The 25,951-nt window shown below is 33.8% G+C and overlaps 2 protein-coding genes across 4 annotated transcripts; both read right to left on the bottom strand.

Annotated features, from left to right (window-relative positions):
- Window positions 1-9,216: 9,216 nt before the first annotated feature.
- On the bottom strand, window positions 9,217-11,507 carry LOC106755589. Its single transcript, XM_014637770.2, has 2 exons — window positions 11,293-11,507; window positions 9,217-9,848 (listed from the first exon to the last, which is right to left on the bottom strand). The coding sequence occupies exons 1-2, from the start codon at window positions 11,405-11,407 to the stop codon at window positions 9,562-9,564; spliced, it is 402 nt and encodes a 133-aa protein (XP_014493256.1). The 5' UTR covers window positions 11,408-11,507; the 3' UTR covers window positions 9,217-9,561.
- A 5,933-nt stretch (window positions 11,508-17,440) lies between these two features.
- Window positions 17,441-19,948, bottom strand: LOC106755679. 3 transcript variants are annotated; one of them, XM_014637875.2, is made up of 4 exons: window positions 19,853-19,948; window positions 18,447-18,680; window positions 18,235-18,309; window positions 17,441-17,833 (listed from the first exon to the last, which is right to left on the bottom strand). In XM_014637875.2, exons 2-3 carry the CDS (start codon window positions 18,621-18,623, stop codon window positions 18,253-18,255), a joined length of 234 nt encoding a protein of 77 aa, XP_014493361.1. In that variant the 5' UTR covers window positions 18,624-18,680; window positions 19,853-19,948; the 3' UTR covers window positions 17,441-17,833; window positions 18,235-18,252. The 3 variants fall into 3 exon arrangements, with proteins under 3 accessions (XP_014493361.1, XP_014493360.1, XP_014493362.1); XM_014637874.2 differs by having other exon boundaries at window positions 18,447-18,719; window positions 19,853-19,947; XM_014637876.2 differs by lacking the exon at window positions 19,853-19,948 and adding an exon at window positions 18,868-18,886.
- Between the last annotated feature and the right edge of the window lie 6,003 nt (window positions 19,949-25,951).

Here is a 25,951-nt window from a genome sequence, read left to right as displayed (position 1 = left end):
TGAGTTAGAGTGAGTTTCTTTAGGTTTCTTGATCAGAAACCTATCATTTGGTCCGACTTGCCGGATCCAAATTTGGCACAAAAAACGATAATAGAGAGAAGTACGAAGGGGTGATTGGAGGCAATTGAGATCACTATGGAGGGGATAAAGGCGGAGTCTGCCGCAGTACGAAGGGACTTACAACAGATAATGAGGATACGGGGGCCTCAGGTTAATAACATAGAGAGGCAGTTAAATGATAGCTCCGTGAACGAGAATCTACGGCGACGAGAGGAGGATGGTGGAGGCAGAGTGGTCGGCGACCGCCATGAAGATCAGAGACCGTGGCGGAAGCGTGTGGATTTACCCACATTCGATGGGTTAGAACCCCTTAGTTGGATCAATAGGGCGGAGTGGTTCTTCGATATACAGAAGGCGACGAAAGAAGAAGAAAATGTGGAGCTCACGTACGTTAGCATGGGGGGAAGTTCGGCTTACTGGTTCAAGTTCTGGAAAGAAAAGGCCAAGAATCGTTCTTGGGAAGGCCTCAAGACAGCCATGGTCAACCAATTTGGAAGAGGATTTCGGAGAATGGTGTTTGAAAGGTTGGCGACGCTACGATAGGAGGGTACCATGGAGGAGGAGTCCGCGATTTTGAAATACTGGTGGGGAAAACCAGGGGCATATCCAAAGAACAAGTGTTGCGCTATTTCCTCGTCGGATTGCGTGAGGACATCAAGGGGCAGGTGTGAATTCAAGATCCTCAGGAGTTGATGGTGGCAATGTGAATCGCACGGGACGTGGAAGATGCGACGCTTAGAGCGAAAGGAGGTAGTTGGAGTGGGTTCAAGATTAACCCATCGAGGTCACGAGCGATGGGTGTAGTGATGCGATATGAACATAATAGACCCACGATGAACCAGTCAGGGGGAACAGAGAGTATGTGATCGGTGGAAAGAGATGGAGTCGCGACGAGTACGAATGCGAGGGCGAGCGCCATCGGAGGAAACGATAACCGGGGAAGAATGGTGAGAAATCTCCCTTGCCTGGAATTCCTTAAGTGGAAGGAAGAAGGTCGATGTTTTCGTTGTGAGGGGTCGTCCACACCTTGCACGGAGAGAAGTTTGCGCGTGTTGCTCTTGGCGGAGGATGAGGAGGAAGATGTGAGTGAAGAGGTGGTAGACTAGGAGAAGAAGCCCATGGAGTTGTCAACTTGTTCAGCCGAAGGGTTGACTCCACCTAAAACAATGAAACTGACAGGGATGATTGAAGAAAGGGGAGTGGTGGTGCTCATAGATAGTGGTGCAAGCCACAATTTCATCAGCCTGGAACTGATCGAGGAATTGAGGCTACCCATAACAGACACACCACCATATGTGGTGAGTCTAGGAGATGGGCAAAAGAAAATGACCAGAGGACGCTGTGAGAAAGTTCGGATGAGCTTGGAGGAAGCTATTGTGGAGGAGGAATTCTATGTGTTCGAATTAGGGGGTGTGGACATCATCGTAGGCGTTGAATGGTTAGCTAAGTTGGGGGAGGTGATGATAAACTGGAGAGAGATGACCATGTGTATAATTTTTGACTCACTAGCAAGTGTACCAGATCGTGCAAGTAATATAATCGATAATACCCGATATCGTTCTTCCCAAGAGACTCGAAAGGCCTTATCGTTCGTGTGAATTGAGATCGTAAGACTTGCAGAGAAAAATTAATTGTTTGGAATGCAAGGACAAAAAATAAACATGCAATGTGTTTGATTCAATTGACGAAAAAGACTATGGATGAATGGAGTTGTTGGGGGCTGACAATTTCATCTTATTTGCTCCCTCTTATCTACTCTTGTTTAATGTGCTTGATTATCTAATTGTTATGCAAACTTTCTTGGCCTACCCTTAATCCGATCTCTCGGCGAAAAGAGTCTATTACTAATTACTGGCTTGATATCCCTAGCCTCCCCTAGTAACTAATAACGCGTTAAGAAAAGAAGCAAAAATAATTGATTGTCCTACCCCCTATCCATAGGTTGGTATTGCTTAATCAAGGAATTTCTCACCAGTTCATGACAGTACCGTACGTCCCTGTATCAATAAAGACAAACAACAGTTATCGAATGAGTTAAACGATAAAAGCTTTAAGCGCATATGAGAACCCAACAATTGATAATCAAAGCAAATGATAATCATATAAATAAACAAGAGTTTCAATAGAAGAGAGTTTCAAAAGATTACATTGTTTCCCCCAACAACAAAAAGGTTTAGTTCACCATTGTCATGGTGAACCTAGATGAAAATAATGGAAGAATGGAAGAGCAAACCCTAGATAGGATGAAAAGGAGCCTAAGCATCCAAGAAATCCTCTCCAAGGAGTGAAATTTAGGTCTGGCCACCCTCTTCTTTCAAAAGAATGAGAATGAAATCGTAACAGGGCTATTTATAGCTGAGGAGCGTCACAGAAAACAGGCCCAAGCCCAGCAGACAACCGCCCGACACCCCACTTATGTCACCCGGCGGTTTGTCCATAATCGCGCCACCGCCCGGCGCCAAGGGTCCACCGCCCGGCGGTTTGCCTCTAATCACAAATTCGCCCAGCGTCCACGCCTGGTGCCACCTCCTCGCATTGGACCGCCCAACGGTGAATTTTGACGCTGGGCGGTTCCTAGACTCTTCTTTTCTTCAGTTTTCTTCCTCTGTCCTGAGTCTAAAACCTTCATCTTCAACTCCATTGTTCACTTCCCTCAAAAATGTTGCAAAACAAGCATAATATCGCTAAAAATAGCTTTTGACCCTCAACTGACTCATTTATTGGGTTTTACTTGATTCTAAGCTCATTCTAAGTCTTAAAGGGTGTAATTTGGTCTAAAATGACATATGAAAATAACTGTTTTTCAACCGTTATCAATAATGTGGAGGGTAAGAAGGTGAAGGTAAAAGGTGACCCTGCATTATCCCGACAGCTGGTTGAACCAAAGACTTTATTAAAGTTGACAAATGTTGAGTCGTGGGTGTTGGTTTGGGATCCGGGCCTAGTGGAGAAAGAGGTGGACGGTGAGGGGTAAGCTGATTTGACAAGGGCGCAGAAAGCAGAGTTGGAGGCAGTGTTGAATGTGCACTACCAAGTGTTTCAGGACGTGCAGGGCCTACCGCCACCTCGTGATATGGAGCACCGAATACCCCTCAAGGAAGGGGTGGATCCAGTGAATGTGCGTCTGTATAGGTACCCACACCTTATGAAGGGAGAGATTGAGAGGCAAGTGGTAGATATAATGAAAGCAGTGATAATCAGACCAAGCACGAGCCCCTATTATAGTCCGGTTATCTCAGTAAAAAAGAAATACGGCAGCTGGCGTTTCTATGTGGATTACCTGGCCTTGAACAAAGCCACCATCCCAGATAAATTCCTCATTCCAGTGATAGAAGAGTTGTTGGATGAATTAAAGGGAGTCAAATATTTTTCCAAGATAGATTTAAAGGTGGGTATCATCGGATCAGGATGGGAGAAGGAGATGTACCCAAAACTTTCCGAACTCACCAGGGCCACTTTCAGTTCCTAGTGATGCCATTTGGCCTCACTAATGCGCCAGTTACGTTCCAGAGCGTGATGAATAGCTTGCTGCAACAATACCTTAGGAAATGTGTGCTTGTATTCTTCGACGACATCTTAGTATATAGCCTCACATGGAAGGATAATTTGGAACAATTGAAACTGGTGTTACAGTTATTGGAACACCATCGGTGGGTGGCCAATAAAAAGAAAAATGAATTCAGGAGGCAGCAGATTCGACATTTGGGCCACCAGATTTCAGAAAAAGGTGTTGAGATGGATAGGGATAAAATAAGGGCGGTTTTGGAGTGGGAAAAATCGAAAAACTTGAAAGCCTTGAGAGGTTTCCTCGGGTTGACAGGGTATTACAAGCACTTTGTGCAAGGATATGGGAGAATAGCAAAACCACTGACTGAATTGTTGAAGAAAGGTAAATTTGTGGTCTGGAAAGGCTTAAACACCCATGGCAGAACTGAAGTTGGTTGTCACCTCTACGCCAGTTCTAACGCTGCCCGACTTCTACCAGACATTTCACATCGAATGCGATGCTTCAAGGGGAGGTGTGGGGGCAGTGTTAACTCAAAATAAAAAACCATTGCCTTTTTTAGTAAAGCAATGTCCGAAGGTTCTCTGAGTAAATCCATATATGAAAAGGAGTTAATGGCCTTGGTTATGGCCATCCAACATTGGAGACCATACTTGCTAGGACGGAGGTTTATTGTACATACTGACCAGCGAAGCCTGAAATACTTGCTAGAGCGGAGGATAACAACTCAAAATTAGCCAAATTGGATGGCAAAGCTCATGGGTTATGATTTTAAAATCCTCTATAAGAAGGGGAGCACCAACAGGGTAGCGGATGCCTTGTCGAGAAGGGAAGAAGGAGGTATGGAGGGAGTAGAGCTATAGGTGATTTCCAAGCCATTCTGGCAAGACTTTTTAGGAAGTCTTGAAAGAGGTAGAAGAGGATGAAACATTGAGAAAAGTGATAATTGATATAAAAAAGGATCCAAACTGTCATCTAGCCTATACCTTGGAGAATCATAGGCTGCACTACAAGGGAAGGTTGGTGATATCGGCCAGTTCGGTGTGGATTCCCAAATTGTTGGCTGAGTTTCATGTGACCAACACAGGGGGCCATTCGAGGCTGTATCGCAGATATAGGAAGGTAGCCCAATCTTTTATTGGGGGGTGCGTGGTGTGTCAGCAGCACAAATACATGGTTGTTTCTCCCCAAGGGTTATTACAGCCCTTACCTATATCCCATGTCGTGTAGGAAGAGGTAAGCATGGACTTCATAGTGAAGTTGTCGAAGTCACTGAGCCATGATGCAATCCTAGTGGTTGTAGATCGGTTGAGTAAATACGCCCACTTTATGGCGCTGAAGCACCCTTATTCAGCTAAAACAATGGCATAGGTGTTTTTCAAGGAAATCGTTAGGCTGCATGGGATTCCGGTTTCGATTGTTAGTGATAGGGACCCCTTGTTCCTAAGCATCTTTTGAAAGGAGTTATTTAAGATGCAGGGGACCCAACTCAAGATGAGCACAGCTTATCATCCTGAAACAGATGGGCAAATAGAAGTAGTGAATCGGATTGTGGAGGGTTATTTGAGGTGCTTCTGCTCGGAGCAACCAAAAAGCTGGAATGCCATGCTACCCTGGGCCGAATACTAGTACAATACCAGCTACCAGGGGGCAGCAAGGTGTACACCTTTTGAAATTGTGTATGGCAGGGCTCCTCCATCCTTAAGTAGGTTTGTTACAAGAGAAACACCTGTAGAAGCAGTGGCCCAGGACCTTATGACACGGGATGATGCACTTAAGCAGTTGAAGTTCCATTTAAACAGGGCCCAAGATTTAATGGCCTAGAGGCAAACAAAAGGAGGAAAGAGGTGGATATTAAGGTGGATGATTGGGTTTATTTGAAAATTAGATCGCATAGACAATCTTCCATGCCGGTTCGATTGCATCCAAAGCTCTCAGCTTGTTACTTTGGGTCGTTCCAAGTGTTGCAGCAAGTGGGGAACATGGCATATAGACTAAGATTGGCAGAATCAGCAAGGATACACTCGATTTTTCATGTATCCCAGCTGAAGAAAGTAAGGGGGACAAGAAAGTAGAGAAGCACCTGCCAGCAGAGTTAAAGGCAGAAGGACCTACTTACTGGCCAGTGAGGATTCTGGGGAGTAGACAAGTGCATCAAAAGGAAGAGGTATTTCACCAAGTTTTGGTAGAGTGGCAAGAAGGAGGCAGAGAAGGCGCCACCTGGGAAGACAGGTTGACTATCCAGGATTAATATCTTGAGTTCAACCTTGGGAACCAGGTTGTTGAAGGGGCAGAGGGTAATGATAGGAGGTTGAGTAGAGCTTTCAAAATGGGTGACAACCCGCGGGCCAACCTGGCTCACCACGGGGTTTGAACCGAATTGGGTTTGAAAAAATTATATTTTTTTTATGCGGGTCAGATTTCAACCCGACTCATTTAAACCCGACTCATACGGGTTGAACCTGTGGTAGGCCGGGTTGGCTTACCAACCCACCTACCTAATTTTATTTTTTATTAAAATTTAATTTTAATTTTATAAAAAATATTTATTATTGTTTTTTTGCTTGAAAAAATTATTTAAGTTTCTTATTTTCAAAATTAGTTAAACATCTATATTGGGAGTGAAATTTGTTTAGATTTGAATTATAGAAAGTTTGTAATTTTTTTATTTAAAAAAAATGTAATTAAGTAGGCTAGTGAGCCAACCCGTTTACCCACCAACCCGTGGTGGGTCAGGCCGGGTTTGAATTTTTCTGGCTCGCTAATAAATGAGTCGGGTTTGGTTGACTCACTAAGTGACCAACCCGTGGTGGGCCGAACCGGGTTACCCGTTTTGACAACTCTAAGGTTGAGAGTATATGAAAGGAGAAAGAAATGTTATATAGCCTAACTGCCTTGGCAGTTAGGAAAGGCGGGATTGAGCTTATATAAATAAGCTTTGTATAGTTGTTGAGGGGACTTTTGACCTATTGTAGTTCTAAACAGGAATTGTTGATCATGTAGGGGGGAGGTTAGGCTCTCATAGCTCATTGTACATTGTATCTTTGCTGCTGATAATACAAAGAGAGGTTATACAGTGTTTCTGGTTGCATTCTTTTGGGTGAGTTAGAGTGAGTTTCTTTAGGTTTCTTGATCAGAAACCTATCAGTATAGGTAATCTTTTTAGGGCATTTTTAGATGTTTCAGAGCATTGACAGGTGCATTTTTGGATAATTGGGTTTGACTTGAGACTTAAGGAAAACCATGCACATCATTAGTATCTAGGTTAGATACTATAGGACCCCAAAGAATTCCTAACTTTTTAAGATGTCTTCTTAAGGACATGGGTTTCTTTAAGGATTCAAGTTTCACTCAATAACAACTTTGTGCTTGACCTTTACTTCCTCTTTTTCTTTAATTTTGATTTGACTTGTTCAATGGTATATGATTAGAATTAATTGAGTATTCAATGGGGTTTCTTTGTATTAATTGATCTTCACATTGTGTAACCAAAATTCTATGTTTAGGTTCTATCAGTCATTAGTCTAGATTCTATTAGTTGCATTAGTATACCAATTAGGATAGATGTCATGCATTGTTTTATCATTTCTTTTCATTCATTCATTAGCTTTAGTTAGATACATTCATTACTAGTTAGTTTTATTTCCTTTTTAAATTTCATTTCAACTTCCCCAACTTGTTTTTAGTAAATAAAATTTAGGATCTAATTCTACATTCTAGACTTAATAAGGACCAAAGTCTTTGGATTGATACCATAGTTGCCCATATACTACATTAGTGGGGATTAGGTTTTGTTCTGTTTTTTAGGCAACAAAGAAACATTTAACATTGAACGATTGGCATCCTTTGATCAGCCAATAGAGGTCCAAGATTCTCTTGCCAAGGGAGGACATGAGGGCACCCAACGTCTTATAGGATGAGGTTCTTTTGGGGTTTTTGCCAAATGGAGGAAGTTGGACATTCTTGTCTTTACAAGAAACAAAGCTTATGGTTGGACCAATAGGCTGAAGCGTTATTTTCATTTGAAGGAAGTTTGTGAGGAGGAGAGAATGCAGGCTATGATGGTTGCTTTGGAAAGGAAAGTTTTGAATTGGTTTCAATGGTGGGAAACTTGCAATCCACATCCCACATGGGAAGCCTTTAAAGACACAGTGATTCAAAGGTTTCAGTCAACAATGCTACAAAACCCGTTTGAAATATTGATTGGGCTATGCCAAACTGGACAAGTAGGTAAGTATATAGAACAATTTGGGGTGTTTCATCCTACACCTCCAAACCTTCATCCTGCACCTCCAAAAATTCCACTTTTGACCTTCTGACAACTAATCCTGCACCTCTAACTTTTTCAAAAAGTTTCATTTTTAACTCTAATAAATATCTTTTCATATTTTTTCTCTTTCTTATTAAAAATGTACACCACCTTAATATTAATTTAATCTAATTTAAAATTCAAATATTATTTAATACAATTTTATATTTTAATAATTATTAAAGTATGATTTATATTATAATAATAATTATATTAAATAATTAAAATAAAAATAATAATAGTAAAAGTAAAAAATAAAATAGTAATAATCAATTTGATTTACTATATTAAAATATATTAAAATATTAAATTAAATTAAATAATTATTAAATTAAATAAAAAACAAAGTTTTAAAAACAACTACATCAGATATCTATATCCGAAGTATAGGGTATCGGATTTCTATATCCGATTTTAAATTTCTATATCCGATTAAAATATAAAAATATAATAAATAGTATTATAATGTTAAATTAAATTAAATATTTATTAAATTTTAAATAAAAAATAAAACTGTTAAAATATTTGTTAATCGAATATAGAAATTCGATAGTCATATGTTTCGGATATAGATATCCGATAAATAGTTGTTTTTAATTTTTTATTTATTTAAATTTAATAATTATTTAATTTATTTAATATAATTTAATATATTTTTAATATAGTAAATCAAATTAATTATTATGATTTTATTTTTATTTTTACTATTATTATTTTTATTTTAATTATTTAATATAATTATTATTATAATATAAATCTTACTTTAATAATTATTAAAATATAAAATTATATTAAATAATATTTGAATTTTAAATTAAATTAAATTATTATTAAGGTGGTGCAGAGTTTTTAATAAGAAAGAGAAAAAATATGGAAAGATATTTATTAGAGTTAAAAATGAAACTTTTGAAAAAATTAGAGGTGCAGGATTAGTTGTCAGAAGGTCAAAAATGGAATTTTTGGAGGTACAGGATAAAAGCTTGAAGGTGGAGGATGAAACACCCAACAATTTGAATAGTATCTATGGTTCATGAAAGGGATGCAACAAGATTATTTGGTGGGCATCTTCTTGAATGGGCTGAAGGAAGAAATAAAGGCAAAGGTTAAACTACATGACCCAAAGAATCTCGCTAAATGAATGATGAAGGTTCAGATGGTGGAAGAAAAGGCGAGAGTCACCACCAAGGGGAAATCTTTCATTGTATTAACATGGCAATAGTTAGCCAAACCAATAGAATAATGTTTCATAACAAATACATAGTTCAGATTTCATAATCTCACCAATTCGTCCAGTTTTAAACACATAACTATGTCCCTCAACTTTTATGCTAATACAATGAAATAAACAAAAGCAAGTGGGGTTTGTAAATTGTAGTAAATTCTTTGAACACGTTACATACAGGACATTGAGAAATATATCTTAAACTACATGTTATATGATGATATCAATACTATGGGGAAGGAAATGTTATAAGACCTAGGAGATTTGGTATACCTCAAGTGGTGACTGATAGGATACATAACGAGTCACATACTCAGACTCGAACGGTGAAACCCCAAGCAAGATAGTTATTATCCCTTCCCATCTAACATTGTGAGAGGGGAGAGAAGAAAAACAAAGCACATATCATGTTACACTATCTTAATTATATGTAGAATCTCTGGTGTAAGTTATGTAAATTCCATTCTATAAACGAGATCGGATGAATACTCTCCTTCCCTTGCCCTGCACGAGATTGATTTCCTTCAAGCCATCATCCGATTTGTTTGGAATCTGTGACTGATCAGCACGTTTGGTTGATGTTTTGTACTGCTGCTTTATGCTATTCATGTCTTCCTTCACTTCCTCCGTTTTTGTCTCATAATGTAGGTCATTTGCAACCTTTAAGTCAAGATGTTTCTTGGTATTTACAGGGGTTGGCAAGGGTATGTTAATCAATTCTTCTGGCACCATCTTATCAACCTGCTTCCTACCTGTAACAATTACAGTAATGATATTTGCATATGTACGTCAGTAGGGACATTTTTTTCACACAAATACTAAACCGAAAACGATGTAACTGAAGGAACTAAATTTTTCATTTAACATTGATAGTGTATAATCAGTGTAGCAGGAATATCTCAAGTATAAGACAAACTTGCAAGAATTTTCTCATCCTTTAAGTATTAAATGAAGAACAAGAAATTAGATACCGCTGCAATTTTGAGAACTAAAAAAAATTAAAAAGGATAATTGTGATTCAAGAGGTCACTGAGTGCAGTAAATTCCCCCTAACTCTTAGTAAAGTCATAAGGAGTGAAGTTTTCTTGGTTTTAAATAAGTATATCCCCAAGCTGATGGTTAAAAATTGATTCTCAGTGTAGAAATCATCGATGTGAGTTTTGCCTCTTCCAAAAAAGTATTTTCATACACGTGACAGACAGAAAACCAAACTCTTCACCAAATTTTTAAAGCACTCAGTTATCTCTAAAACCAAAGGAGGGGATGTGAGAAATAGCAAATGATTTGAATTTAAGTCCCCAAAAATAACAGCTGAATATCAAGGATATGATTCTTACAAAATGAGAAGTACCCTTTAGAGGATATAATACTCTTATATTTATTAATGTCAATGGTTAAATTGGGATAAAATTACGAACGCAAAAAAGAAGTAAAAAATAAATAAAAAAATTCCACAGTTAGATTTAATATCAACCATTACTTTATGCTTTTTCACTCTCCTCGCTTAAGAAAAACTAAATCCAGTTAATAAAGTCACAAGTCAATGGCTATCTTACGACATAGAATCAAGAATATGGATGACAAGTAATACCAGACTAACTGACAAATTCATAATCAAACAGAGGACAAGATACTCCCAATTCTGAAGTTGCTCCACAGAAATGTTCAATTACTCACTTTTCACATATACATTCACTTCAATTCTTAAAACATATTAAATGAGTGTTATTCAACATTCTTTTAGGTAAAAATAATATCAATACCAATACCTCATTTTCCACTCTCCAAAATTTTTAGATGCACTTTTTGAAAACACATATACAACATGAAATAAGCATAGTCGTAAAAGCAAGAGCATAAAAACCTAAAATAAAAGTATAAACCAAAATAAATTACCCAACATTAGTAATTCATGGTTGAGCACTCAGTCGATCAAAAACTCAAACTAGTTACAGAAATAATTTAATTCCTTTACACAAATTAATTCAACTGTGATAGTGTGAAGATGCTTTGATCAAAAACAAGATTATTAATTTATTTCCCTAAAATTTATCCCAAATCAAACACTAAAGGCTGGATTCCGATTAAAAAGAAGTGCAACAACCCGTTTCAGTGATTCTATATGAAGAGTTAGACAAACAGTTAGTGATGAGAGTGAAATGAAAACAAAAGTTTGAAATAGGCAGAAGAAATGACCAGGGATGATTTTGCGAGAGCCATCTATGGCAGAACCCACTGCAAACTTGACGAGATCCACCAGTATTTGGCTAAGCGTATGGCGTCGGACCATATCAGTGACGACGGCGGCCATGTTCTCCGGTGGTAGTGTTCGATTCCGGTGATAATCTTCTTTGGGGATTAAGGAAGTGTATGTGGTTGTGTTGTAATGGAAGAGCTTTCAATGTTATTTAATTTAGATATTATTTATAAGGGTTAAATATATTTCTACTCCTGTATTTTTTACGATTTTGGTTTTATTCTATTTTTAAAATAAAATACAATTTAATCTTTTAACTTTAGAAAATTATGGTTTTTTGTCTTTTTTATCAAATTTTTTTAACTAAATAACAAATAAAGTTAAAAAATTTTGATAAAAAAGACTAAAAACCAAAGTTTTGTAGAGTTAAAGGACTAAATTGTACCTTAAGTTTGAAAATAGACTAAAACCAAAATCGTTCTAAAATATAAAGACTAAAAACATATTTAACCATATTTATAACATAGTAATCAAAGAGTCAAATCAAATTTATATTTTTTTGCTCTCAACTAAATTAAATGAAATTAATTTATGCTAATTAAGAAATTTAATTATAATTATCTAGTTATATATTAATGTTAGGTTTAATTATATTTTAACTTTCTGATAAAATTAGAAACTTATAATTAAGTTCTTAATAATCATTTATGAAATATTCAATACTAAATAAATTTATATTATTCAATTAATATTTTGTTGTTTAATTTTTCTATTAACTGTTGATACGATTATAAGGTGACGTGATTAGTATGTTGTTACGTCACTTTGTTAATTTATTGTCATATGTTATTTTTATATTTTATTATAAAAAAATGAAATTATAAAATTATAAAGTAAAAAATTATAAAATTATATAATTATATATAAAATCATAGAATTCTATAATTATAAAATTGTATAATCATATAATTATTAAAACTACAACGTCCATAGCCTCACTTGATCACAATCCGACTAGACCACTGTTTGACATGTCAACAAGTTTAGTTATTACATCATTTACAATGATAACATGACATGTTTATATTTCGAGAATGAAAATAGTGCAGCATTTGCACAAACTACGTTGGCATATTCGATTGTAAACTAAACAAAACTTTATAATCAAGTAAAATTTGTTTAGAACGGATTACTTAGGTCTGAGTCCATCAACTACTCAAGGCCTAATTACGACAAGAATGATCAGAAAGCTCTAAAAGGAGTAAGAAGAGTCACCTAAAGAACTAAGGAAATATTTTTTTTCTAAATTTCAATTGGAAGCTAAGGGATGCAAAAGGGTCAACCCAAGCCTATGAAGATTGAAGACATCCTTAGGCATTCAACCTATCAACGCCTATATTATTCATAAGCCTTATATTTTTCTTGGGACTTACATAGAACACCCAAATTGCAACCTTTTTCGCAGCTTACACAAGTTTCGCTCAACTTTCGGATTAATTTGGTAAAATTCTCGTGAGTTGGCTCGAGTCATACAATACGTAATTTGCATGAATTTGGTAAATAGTTTATAGGTGTTGTCTAGGGTTAACACTAGAAGTAGTTAAAATACTTGTAAACCAGGAGTGGTTAAACTCATATGTGTTGACTAGATGAACTAGGAGTGGTGAGAATATTTGTTGTAAACTTGGAGAGGTAAAACTCATGTAATCTTCTTAAACATTAGTGGAACTCCTTAGTTCTTAAAGGAGAACCGAACGTAGCTTAGGTTTAGTGAACCAATATAAAATTTGTTGTTTTTTGCTTAGCTCTTTGAAATGTTTTCATTTACGCACTTCACAAAACCCTGGTGCCTAAACATTTTATATAAATTATAAATCTTTTACAATCCATTAGGCGTTGCTTTGCGAAAGAACTTTAAATCCCAACCCAGAAGGATGCAAATGATCAAATTGGTTAGAATTGACAGCAAAATAGTGGAGAAAAAAAAAAGCACTATAGTAGAATGCAACTGTCTGTGAGTTAAAACAACAATATGCTGACCTATTTTGAGAGTAAAACCTCAATAGTTCAGACTAGTTTTGAGAGATACCTTGTTGTCTTATTCCAAAATACCTCTAAAACATAAGAGATTGCTTAATTTCCTATGTTTTAAACGTGTAATTTTTTCTTGCTACTCTTACTTTATAAAAGGCCTTTGAAACCAAGTGTCTTGGAAGAACCTTTGGTGTTCTTCCATCTCTTGGACAACCTTTTTGAACTCAAAATTAAAATTGAACTTAGATGGGGAGTGTGTCTTGAAACCAAAGCTACAAGCCTCACTTTAGGATTTCCACTTTGTTTTTAATTTGTGTTTTTAGGAGAGAGACTTGGCTACAAAAGATTAAATTCTAAGCCTTGTCACACTAAAGTTCGAATAGGTGTCTAGTTATTTTAAAATTCAACTTTGCTTGTATGAGTTCATCTTTTGAATTTGAAAAGTCATTCTTTGAAATTGGTCAAGTAAGTAGCCTAAGACATTCTGGCTAGGTAAAACTTGGTACTTAAATAGTCTTCGACTCACCTCTCTTACTTAGGAATTGCCTTTTGGTGAAATCTTAAGCCTTTTCAACTTAGGATAAACTTTTGAAATTAAAGGATGTCTACACATCAATCTCTCCATAAAATGAGTGATTTTGAGAAATTCAGTACTTTGAAACAAATTTCTAAAGAACTCAAGGAATTCAATCTATGGTAAGAAGAAGAAGTGCATCTAAGGGAAAGAGAAAATAGGAATAATGATGGATTGCAATATAAGGCTGAGAGAGAGAGATTCCTTTCTTTAGTGAAGACGTAAGTGCATTAACATATTTAGTTTGGAAAAGGAAAATTAATGAGTTGCATCCATTCTTTGCTAGAAATAGTACATCATATATTCTTAGTTTTTGCATTTCTAGGTTTGAAGGACATGCAAGTGAAAGGTGGAGTTATAGGTAGTCTAGAGTAGAAAAAGGAAGAAAATTCCCCATTCAAGATTGGAGTGAATTGAAAGCTTGCTTGAGAAGAAACTTTGTTCCTCCTTCATTTGAGAGAAACCAAGAGCTAATGAGAGAATTCATCAAAGAGGGAAAGGAATTAATTAAATATGTAAATGAGTTCTTTCGTAAGGAAGCTGAGTTTAAAGAAAAACTTGAAAGGATCTTGAATGAGAAAAGGAAAAGAGAGGCTAGAAAGAGTGAAGATAAATTAAGAGAGTTAGAAGAGAAAGAAAAAGAAGCTCTAAGAGTTAGAGAATAAGAAATCTAAATAGCTAAAAGAGTTAGAGAGGAGGAAGATGGAAGAGAAAGGGGGGGTGAAAGAAAAGAAAGAGAATGCAAAAAATGGGAAAAGAGAAATGGAGAAAGATAAAGATGGAATTGATATAAGAGAATAGGAGAAGGAAGAAAGCTTATTCAAAGAAGAAGTGCTACTGAAGGCACCTACCACTCCCACAATTATGATGGATTCAAGAGTTTTAAAGGGAGTCTTCTAATCCTTGATCTTTTCTCAAATTATCATTAAGTTTTATGTTTTTCTCCAAACTTCTCTTGTGAAAACATTTCAATTCCATCCTCCATTATTTTAAACTCCTCAACAAAAATTTCCAAATCACATCTTGAGTTAGTGTTACCTTTTAGGTTTAATGACATACCCTCTAGTCATGGCCAATCACTTTTAAGAAGAGTTGAAGTCATTTGTGAAAGATGGGTCTAGAATCTCTTTCTAAGGCCATCTTGGGCTTTCATGGAGCTTCTAGAGTAGGAATAATTTTTTAGCCTTGTATTTTGGGCCAAGTAGTCTAGGATTTATTTAGGCTTTGTATTATGGGTCAAGTAGTATAAGATTTAATTTGGACCTTGTATTTTGGGCTAAGTAATGTAGGGTTTTTATACCACTTAAGTCAACAAAGGCCAAGGCTCAATGTTAACCTAAAGTGCATGTCCATGAGCTTACGTTGACCATGTGGTCAAAGTTTTAACCTAGCTTGGTGAACAAGGATGTGTGGGATGTCCCATGTGAGAGTGGCCATGTGTCATGCTCACATTGGAGAGGTTTTCTCATAATTAGTGGTCACATGTCACTCTAAGAATGGAAAGGATTCTCCATAGGTAGTGACCACATGTCCTTCTCTTATTAGAGAGGATTTTTGCCTTTGTCTCTAAGTTAGGTCAAGGTAATGTTTTAGGGTTTTGCTTTTACATTTTGGAAACACTCTTAGCCTATAAATAGAGGTGTCTCCACCCTTATATTTACTTTGAGATTAGTAATGAAATACTGTCAAATTGTTGAGTCATTCTATTAGTCTATAAAAGTAAGGCTATAGCATCTAATGTGGTCTCTTATAGCCACCTTCTTCTAAAGTTGGCCTAACCTCTCTAAGAGCATCATCAACATAACATCCCAATACCATTAAAACACCAAAGGTTGTGAGCCTTACCCCTTATCCTTCATATCTTCTTCATCATAACATTTCTTCATGCTTTGGCCTTAGCTTAAGGAGGTTGCTATCAAGGTTCTAACTAACTCAAGACAAAAGTAAAAGTTTTTATGAAGTAGGACTCACAATTTTCATCAATAAAATAAATCAAAATATGAGGAGGTCTTCTTTTAATGTTATGTTTCTATATACCTTGTCTATAAGACAAAAGCTAATTAAGATTATGTCTGATTCTTATTGTAGATGGATATTTGATCCAAGAAGGGTTCATGTGAACCCAAAAAAATAATAAAGTCATCCAAGAATGACCATCTTCCAGAATGTTGGGAGCAACTTTACCAATAAATCCAGATGTCTTTAGAATAAAGACGACCCGCCAAATTTGAGGACATATCCTTCTCAAGAGGGAGTGGATTGTGACTTGGGTCCAAACAATGGACCTATCAAAAGGAAAATAACTAAACAATGATCAAATAAGGTTGTCAAGACCTATCAACAAGAAGCATGAAAGCTCAATATCAACCCATCAAGGCTTTCCATGGTCGCTCAACGACATGGCCAAGTCGTTCAACAAGTGGGTGCTCAGCAACAACCCAGGGCACCCAACACCAAGCATTCTAGTAGCTTCCTACACCATCTCACGTATTGATGTAGATTATCACTCTATTCATGAAGTTTATGATCATGTTATTTCACCCCCTCATGTCACTACTCAACTTCAAGTTGTGAACATTCTTACCATGGTTGTTCCTAGCTCATGTCATTAGTTTCTTATTATCAAATTGATGTTGTTTGACCAATCCCATCAATTTAAGGAGAAATGTCAATCAAAAATTATTTTGTCTCCTTAAATATTTTAATATAATTTTTTTAAGAATAAACTAGATAATTCCTAAATTGATTTGTTTCAATAAAAATTAATTTATCTCGTGAAATATTTTGATATAATTTTCTAATAACAAACTAAACAATTTATAAATTAATTTGCTCTTAATAATTCTAGATTATAAGATATTTATTTTGTAATTATGAGTAATAATTATTATAAATATTAGTAATATTATTTATAATAAAAATCACATTAGTAAAATCCATCAAGCCATTTTTAATGATAGAATTTGTTTAGTAACATATAAAAATAGTTATAAGAATCTTATGTAACAACTACACTATTTTATTAAGGCTGTTATTGAAATAGTGTAGCAATATACATAATACGACCACTCTATTTAACTATGAGGTTGGTTGTGTTATTAATTTCATTTTTACATACTTATATATTTATATATCTTACAATTTTAAATATATGTTATATTTTTTAATGTTTATGAATCTTCCTATTCACAATACGAGTCACAATTCAAAATTTAAACTCTCTTATGGGCGAAACGATTCAACTACCATTGTTTATGCTATGTTTCAAATATCAGTTCACCAACAAATGAAAATTCAATCAAAATGATAATTTTATTTGCAGTTGACATCATAAAGGAGTTTATTACTTTCAAAGGTAAAGAAAATATTTTATAAAACAAATGAGCTTGTCATTATTTAATTACCAATAGCCATATAAAAAAACTAAAACAAATGCTTTGACTGTACCCAAAATCACTAATGTGTGTCTTCATTAAACAACACAGAAAAATAATACCATCACCCTAAAATTTTGTTCTAACAACTCAAGAAACTCAACATTGACAATATATTTTGACTTGGGTTCAACATTTTCTTTTTCAGGTCATTTCCAGAGCCATTACAGAATTTATCAACAACGGACTTAGATGAACTATGACCAGATTGTGAAAGAAAGATCATCCATAGCATGAATTACGTTAATTTATCAATAACGGACATAGATGATCCATGAACAGATTATGAAAGAAAGATCATCATCCATAGCATGAATGAACCACTAATGACATGAAGGGAAACAGGGGATGGAGGCTGTTTTTACATGCAACATGATGTATATTATTATTATATTAAACACAGTAGCTAAAGAGGAGCAAGATTGTTGCTTAAAGACAGCCACAAGCCTTGTTCTTTTCCCTTTGACCTTCAAGTTGCAGATCCACAATTATGAGGGGCTGAATGAGAAATAAAAGACACCTGGATTAGTTGGTTTCAAAAACATAAAAAACACCCAAATTACATTAATGTAATTTAAAAACAAAAACACAAACTGCAATTATGAATTTCAGGAAAAGAATATATAAAGCCAAAGAGCTACGTTATGTTGACAAACATATTTTAATATCACTATTCTACAACTATTTTTATTTAATAACATAATTTATATTTTAATTAAATATCATAATTTAATAAATTATTATTAAAAATAGTGGTCAAATAGTTGTGTAAGTAATAGATGGTTGTCAAAATATCCTTTCTCCAAAGCGAAAAGAACAAGCATTTAGATTTCATATGCACAGAACAAAGAACATAGCAAAATAGTTATAAATCTACTATTGATTCCCCCGGAACATACCATCATCAATGATAACTCTTACAGAGAAAGGCCAGCAAAAAGCAACTCCAACTCCTGCTCCTGTGATACAGTTCTCTGAAATAACAGCATAAAAGATTAATAGGATTAGTCACTTGTTATGACCAAAATTCAAATACATGCTTATGAAACTAAAAAGTAAGACAAAGTGTATGACTAAACAACCAAAGGCTGATAAACAAAGAATGGTTTACCTTAACTGACATTAGTTGCAGAATTTTATTAAGAACCTTAAGACGATGCATGCCATATGCACTATTAGCAGGAAGTTGGTTCATTCTCCTGATTTCCTCATGGACAGCAGTCTGTTTTTTCTCACACCACATTTGTTGTTGTGGTTTAGGCTGATCAATAGGTCCACTCTCCATCATTTGATCAAGGGTATTGCTACCCTTCAAATGATCAAAGGAATCCACTTTTTAACTCAGCTGAGCAAACATCAAAAGAGAAATGCTCAGACAGCACAACTACACCAAAAAATCAAAGAGTTGAAAGACTTCAAAAGGGACATATATAACCTCATCAATAACAACATAATAGCATAAAAACATGATAAACTCCACACTGGTTATAAATCTAATACTCCGACCAGTCACTGAGGTTACACACACTAACCATATATGTTTTCCTGAAATGCTTCAGTTTCATTGCAGCCTCATGATGCCAATTATCCTAAAAAACTAAAAGCTTGAGATAAGCCTCTAGTCTTTAGCAAATTACTATCAACAAGGTAAGAAACAACTTGAGTATTTATAGTATTCATCTATATAACCAATGAAAATTTCTAGACTCTAGACCTACAAAGCTTGAAAACAACGTCACACATTATAAGACACATGGAGGTACTATAAATTTGAAAATATAAAAATATATACCACAACCATTATATAACATACACGAGTAAGCAGAATTAAATGAAAAATGCAAAGTACAACTGACAGTATTCATTTGATGTGAAGTCTTCAACTTAAATATGCATCGATTTTATTTCGAAGTGTCTTCCTTTGTAATCATCGCAAGCATTAAAAAATTATTTGATTTCAAACAGCACCCTTCTTTCAGTCATTTTAAACGAAATCACCACCATAAGGAATCATAAAACCCACAACATATCAAAAGACAGAGCAAGTTTCCAACATCGTCAACTGGACAACAGAGAGATAAGCAAATTTTCAAATAGAATTCAACAGTTACACCAAAGATTATCACAGTACAATCTTCTCCAATGTAGTACAGAGTATAGACCACTAAATAAAATCAAATTCTACACAATATCTTAAATTACTTTAATCTACAACAAAAACAATATAAGTAAACCTTAGTTAGGCATATTTCAATCAGTGCAGAAGGTGTTTAACTTTTTTCTAAATGGACAACACACGGTGGGTCGCCTAAAATACACAAAAAGTGAATCAAAATTAAATTCTCAACTTATTTATTTCCTTTCTCAAAGTTCGAAGAATGATCTCTGAATTTTCTTTTTCTCTTCTACTTTCTACTTTCAAAGTATTAATAATTAGAAGGAAAATAACGAACACAAAATTACGTGTAGAAGTAAAGAGGAATTGGAACCCTAACATGAAAGAAAAGAGGAACTTACGAAGAGAAAGAGAGAAGAACAACGGTTCCCTTAAACCGCACCGTTTTGGAACAAAAATACCTTCTTTTTCAAAGAGGCTACCACAGCAAACTAAATCATTGGCTTAATTTCTAATTTTTTTTCTTTAATTTTATTAGAATTTTTAAAAATCTCTGGTCTTTGTTTTTCTAATTTAGGTTTTACTCTTTTTTAAAATATCTAATTTGATTTTTTTTTTATTAATGCGGTTTGTTAAGAATGAGAATTCTTCTCTACAAATATGACAATATATGTAAGAAAATAACCAAATTAATGAAAATAATAATATAGAATCTGTATAGAGAATTTGACGAGAAACATATTAGTGAAAATGATCAAATTAAATATTTTTTTAAAATTAAAAAATTAAATTAGATGTTTTAAAAATTAAAAGATTAAATTGAAAAAAAATCAATAATTATAAGTTTTTAAAATTCCAATAATATTAAATAACTAAATTAGAAATTAAACCTAAAATTAACTCGCATGATAAGTATAATTAAAAACTTGATGGTTGATATTATAATAAAAATAAGAGATTTTTCCTTTTTATGTTTACGTTTATTTTCTAATTTTACTTTTTAAATAAAATTGTTTTTAAACTAAAATAATTATTCTATAAATTATATGTTTTAAGTAATTGTTTATTTACATTGAATCAATTTTTTCAATTTGATTGCCTTTTAAACTTAATCATTTTTTAATTATAAAACTATCTACAAAATAAATAAAGTCATAAAAATTATTTATATTTAATTTTATAATCATATATAATAATAATAATAATAATAATAATAATAATAATTTTATTACTTTTTATTAAAGTAAATAGAGAACATGAGTTTTCACTAATGACTTTCAAAATTAATTATAATTATAATTGTTGAGTTTTTAATCAATAATTATAAAAGAAAAAGATGTAATAATTGTGTATTTTATAATTTAAAAATCATATTAAACATACTTTATAATTTGTTGGTGGCTTGTAATTACTTGATATTTAAACTCTAATTGTAAATATAGTTCGTTTTTAATATATTTTTTCTTGCTTTAAAATAGTTAAAGTTCATAAAAATAATAGCGTGAGGATAAGTTTAATTTAACTTCATTTAAAAAAACACATTTGAAACAGAGTTTATAAATTTAATTTATATTAACTCAATTTTTTAAAATTTAATTTGCACTGAAAGAAAATTTTAATAAATAAATTAATGAGTAAAATATTTCATTTTCAAAAATATTTTATTAAAATAAGTTTGAGGGCAAGAAATCTATTTTAGTATAAAAGTTTATAAAATGATGGTTACTTTCAATATCACTTTACAAGTTAAAAATTGCCTTTGAAATGTTTATTGTGATTAATATTTTATACAAAATTTTAATAAATACTCTGATAACTTTTTCTTAATTATATGGTTCATGAAGTTTTTGTCTTGGATTAATTTATCTCACTAGGAAGATAAATAAAATCTAATTAATAAATAATTTAACAAAAAAAAAAAAGCAAATGTAAATAATGTAAAAAATAATTAGACTTTGAATTGGGATTTTAACTACTTCTATGTTACTTTGATTCTATATTATTATTTAACTAAATTTTTCATAAAAAAAAAAAAAAAACAGAAAGCTTTCAACATCTTTAATTTGGTATGATTAAATAATTTAGTCATAATGATTAAAGTGGTGGATGATTAAGCAATTGATTTCCCTATCACAAAGGATAACCAATAAACAATTACTCAAATGATTAAGATAAATTAACTAACAAAGTGAACATAAATAATGTATGTGTTATAAAAAAATGTTAAAAAAAATTGTTAAAAAAACATTTTTAATAAATAACATTGTTATCGTTTTTAAGGGTATTATCTATACGAAAGTAAAGGGTAAAAAATGGACAAAGTAGGTCCAATCATCTGTGAAAGTCACATAACTTTTATGATTTGTTGGGTCTATCGAGGAGAAAGTTAGCTCTGGGTTACACAAACATCAACAATATCTGAGCTCAACTATATAAAGAATTCACAACACTCTTTATCTAAAACCTTAAGACAATCACTAGTGCAGAAAGGACTTTAGACGTCTATTATTTTAGGCTTTTAACGTCTGTTCTTTGTCTGACGTCTATACGGGTGATGTTAATGAGACGTCAGACCCTTTAGGCCAGACGTCTATATAGACGTTTTGTCTCTATAGACGTTGGACCTATTGAGGTCAAACGTCTATATAGACGTCGGACCTATTGAGGTCAAACGTCTATATAGACGTCAGACCTATATAGGTCAGACGTCTATATAGACGTCCGATCCATACAAGTCAAACGTCTTTGAGGTTGCTCCTGACTAATGGTAATTCGAGTTTACAATTTTATATTTTAGTTGAAGATAATGTATTGTATATTTTTTTTATTGGATGGTTTTAAAAACGTAGTAGAGGGAATTGAGAGTGCAAAACGCAAGAAATCGCCGCCAAAGAACGTCACCCAAGCACACGAGAATAACTGTACCAAAACCCAACGAAAACGCATTTTAATCGGTTCAAATGAAATATAATGCATAAAAGAGTGATGTAATCGGAGTAAAACTAATTTAAAACGATGTAAAAGTGAGAAAATGAACCTAAAAAGCGTAACCCGCTGAGAGAAAATGCGACGAATAACTGCACCAAAACCCAATGAAAACGTATTTTAATCGGTTTAAATGAAAGATAATGCATCAAAAAGTCATGTAATCAGAGTAAAACTAATTTAAAACGGTGCAAAAGTGAGAAAACGAACCTGAAAAGCGTAACTTGTAGAGAGAAAACGTAACGAAGATGATGAACAATGAGTGCGCGTAACGACTGCCTCGCGATAACGGTGTTTTAACGCCGACATTTAGAAGTCGGTTCCCCTATAACAGACGTCTAAAGGGCTTTAGAAGTCGGTTTCCCCCCCATAACAGACGTCTAAATGAAGTCAAAAAGTAACTTTTAAAATTTCTGGGTTTAGGGTTTAGACGTCGGTTCCCCCAATAACAGACGTTTAAAGTGCTTTAGAAGTCAGATTAACGGGATCAGACATCTATATGGAGCCAACAAGTGACTTTTTAAACTTTTGAGTTTAGGGTTTAGACGTCGGTTTCCACAATAACAGACGTCTAAAGTGCTTTAGAAGTCGGATTGGCGGGATCAGACGTCTATATGGAGCCAAAAAGTGACTTTTTAAATTTTTGGGTTTAGGGTTTAGAAGTCGGTTCCCCAAGTAGCTGACGTCTAAAGTGCTTTAGAAGTCGGATTGATGGGATCAGACGTCTATATGGAGTCAAAAAGTGACTTTTTAAATTTCTGGGCTTAGGGTTTAGACATCGGTTCCCCCATTAACTCATGTCTAAGGTGCTTTAGAAGTCGGTTCCCCCCATAACAGACATCTAAATAGAATAAAAAATTATTTTTTATTAAATTTTTCGTTTAGTTTTGACGTCTTTTCAAGAGAGCCGACGTATATGAGGGCGTATAGATATCGGTTATGAGGGTCCGACGTCTATCATATTATAGACGTCGGGGGCCCTCTTATCTGACGTCTATATTGACAACTTATTTACGAAAGTGTCATCAGTCATTAATTTACGTCGGGTCCCCGCTTAAATGACATCTAAGGAGTGACGTTAAAAGTCAATTCTACACTAGTGAATGAGTCTTTCATTTTATATAATACTCTACTTTCTCATTTTTATCCAATGTGAAACTTAAACTCACACTTGGATTCCCAACATTACTTTGGTACACCCACTCTCATTTTATAATTTGTTGACTAATATTTAGTTCTCATAATTTCTTTGGCATTTTGCATTTCATCATTCCGCACAATGCATTTTATTCCTAAAATAAGGTTTTGCCACCATTTTTTCTTTGCCTTCACACCAAAAAGTTTATACATATAATTTACACATTTATCATATTGAAATCATTTCCAACATTTACCCTTTAATTCAATTCTCCATAACATAACCATCCAATATTTCCATAAAAGTTTTAATATAACTCAACTCATCACCCATAACATATAATTACATTATTCCTTATTCATTAATCATTCATAGAGAATTTTAACATCCCAATTTAAGATGCCACGAATAAGTTATAAAAACCTTCTATATTACAGAAGGTACAAATTTAAAACCTTTTTAAATTGAAGTAAAAAGAAAATCTTATTTATTTTATCTGAATTAAATTAAATCATAGTTAGAATCTAAACCTTTGAAATAAAATCAAAAAAATTATTACATTATTAAATAAACAAAATTCTTCAATAAACCCAAAAGTTCCTTAAACACTTGCTAATCTTCAATGTTTTACTCATCAATTGGAACATCTGTAGAATCAATTACTCTTGTATAATAACACAACTTATATGATTATCGCACAAACACAAAAAAGTAAGGGTGAGCTAATAAAATAATCATAAAAAAATAACTTATAATAATAATTCAATTATCAAATCAAGACTATACACCCTTACTACACAAACACTTCAAAAAAAAAATATTCAAAACATCTCAATCCAAACCACAATCTAACTCAACCTAACGATGCCAACATCGTCAATCACCACAAACCTATGTCCTCTTTCGTACTTCAACACACTCGACCTGTTTACCAAAACAGGGCCTACTCACAAAAGCAGGACTTTCCTGCTCACCAAAGCAGGAGCTATTTACCAAAATAGGACTTTCCTGTTTACCAAAACAGGCCTACTCACCAAAGTAGGACTTTCCTACTCACCAAAGCAAAGCCTATTTACCAAAATAGGACTTTCTTATTTACCAAAATAGGGCCTACACCAAAGTAGGACTTTCCTGCTCACCAAAGCAGGTCTTATTTACCAAAATGGAACTTGTTCAAACCATCCACCAATAAGTATATAAGAAGACAAAGTATCCACAATTACAAGTCGATCATCTCAACAACATGGCCTACCACATAATCATCAACAGAATTTATTCACGTCACCTCATAGATCAAACTACAAGTTTGGGAAACACCACAAAACATCATAAAAACACAACAAATAGCTTAACATACATACCCAACAACTAAATACTCATTCAAAACCACCTCTTTGTCCCACTCAAAAGTTGCATGGCCTATAACGTCACAATCCATATAAGAGAAATATGGCAATACCCAAAAGTGAATTCAATACACATAACACATGCACAAAGTCTCGTGCCCAAAAATCATTCCCATGCACAACACCAATGAAAATGTTTACCCCATGATAGAACAAAAGTTTGTACAACATGTATGTTTTATTTCCTGTTTCCGTTGATGTTTTTAGCATTTGTTTAGGATTTTATGTTTTCTAATGTTTTGTTTGTGAGTGTAATTGATATCATTTAGCCTGTAAGTACACCTTTTTGGTTGGTGTTCTACTTGTTGTTTTCATGATTTGTGTTAGACATAGGTATTGTGTCACGATTTCCTAAGATAAGAACATTTTGTGTATGTCTTTCTTGTTATTGACACTTACCACCGATCTGTTTAGGTTTTGATGTATAGTCCATTCATCAATTATCACTTTTGTTATTTTTGAATGTTGAACATTTAATGTCATTTAATGCTTACTTAGAGCAACAAAGTGCTTTTCTATTTTCTACCGCTGAAGTAGTGTTTAACAATTAAGCTTTTCTTTTGAAGATATCAAACGTTGAGTAAAGACTTCATCTTTGGATTAAGTAATAGTTTAGCTCATGGTATCGTTTAGACTGATGTAAAAACTTTATGTGTTTTGCCTTTTTAGAGCAATAATGCTTAACATGTTATGTTGTTTTCTTTGATGTTTTAAGTTTTAGTCTTTTAGAATGTTTTTGCCAACAACATTGTCTTGACATGGTTTCGTTTTCTCAAGAGTTAAACTAAATACCCCTTGGGTATAGTAAGCTTACACATTTAGCTTTAATTTTCTTAGACGCTTTAACTTAACAGTCATTTAGCATAACGTCTAGGTGTTTTGTCTTAGTTGTTTTTCTGTTTTCTAAAATCCTAAGTGTTTTTCTTAAGTTGGCCTAATTTTAATGCTTTGTTTGTGTTTTTCTATAATCC

The sequence above is a fragment of the Vigna radiata genome, chromosome 2 (genome assembly GCF_000741045.1).
Source record: "Vigna radiata var. radiata cultivar VC1973A chromosome 2, Vradiata_ver6, whole genome shotgun sequence".
NCBI classification, from domain to species: domain Eukaryota; kingdom Viridiplantae; phylum Streptophyta; class Magnoliopsida; order Fabales; family Fabaceae; genus Vigna; species Vigna radiata.
Note: the sequence above shows the minus strand (reverse complement) of the source record. Positions and strands in the feature narration are given on the sequence as shown.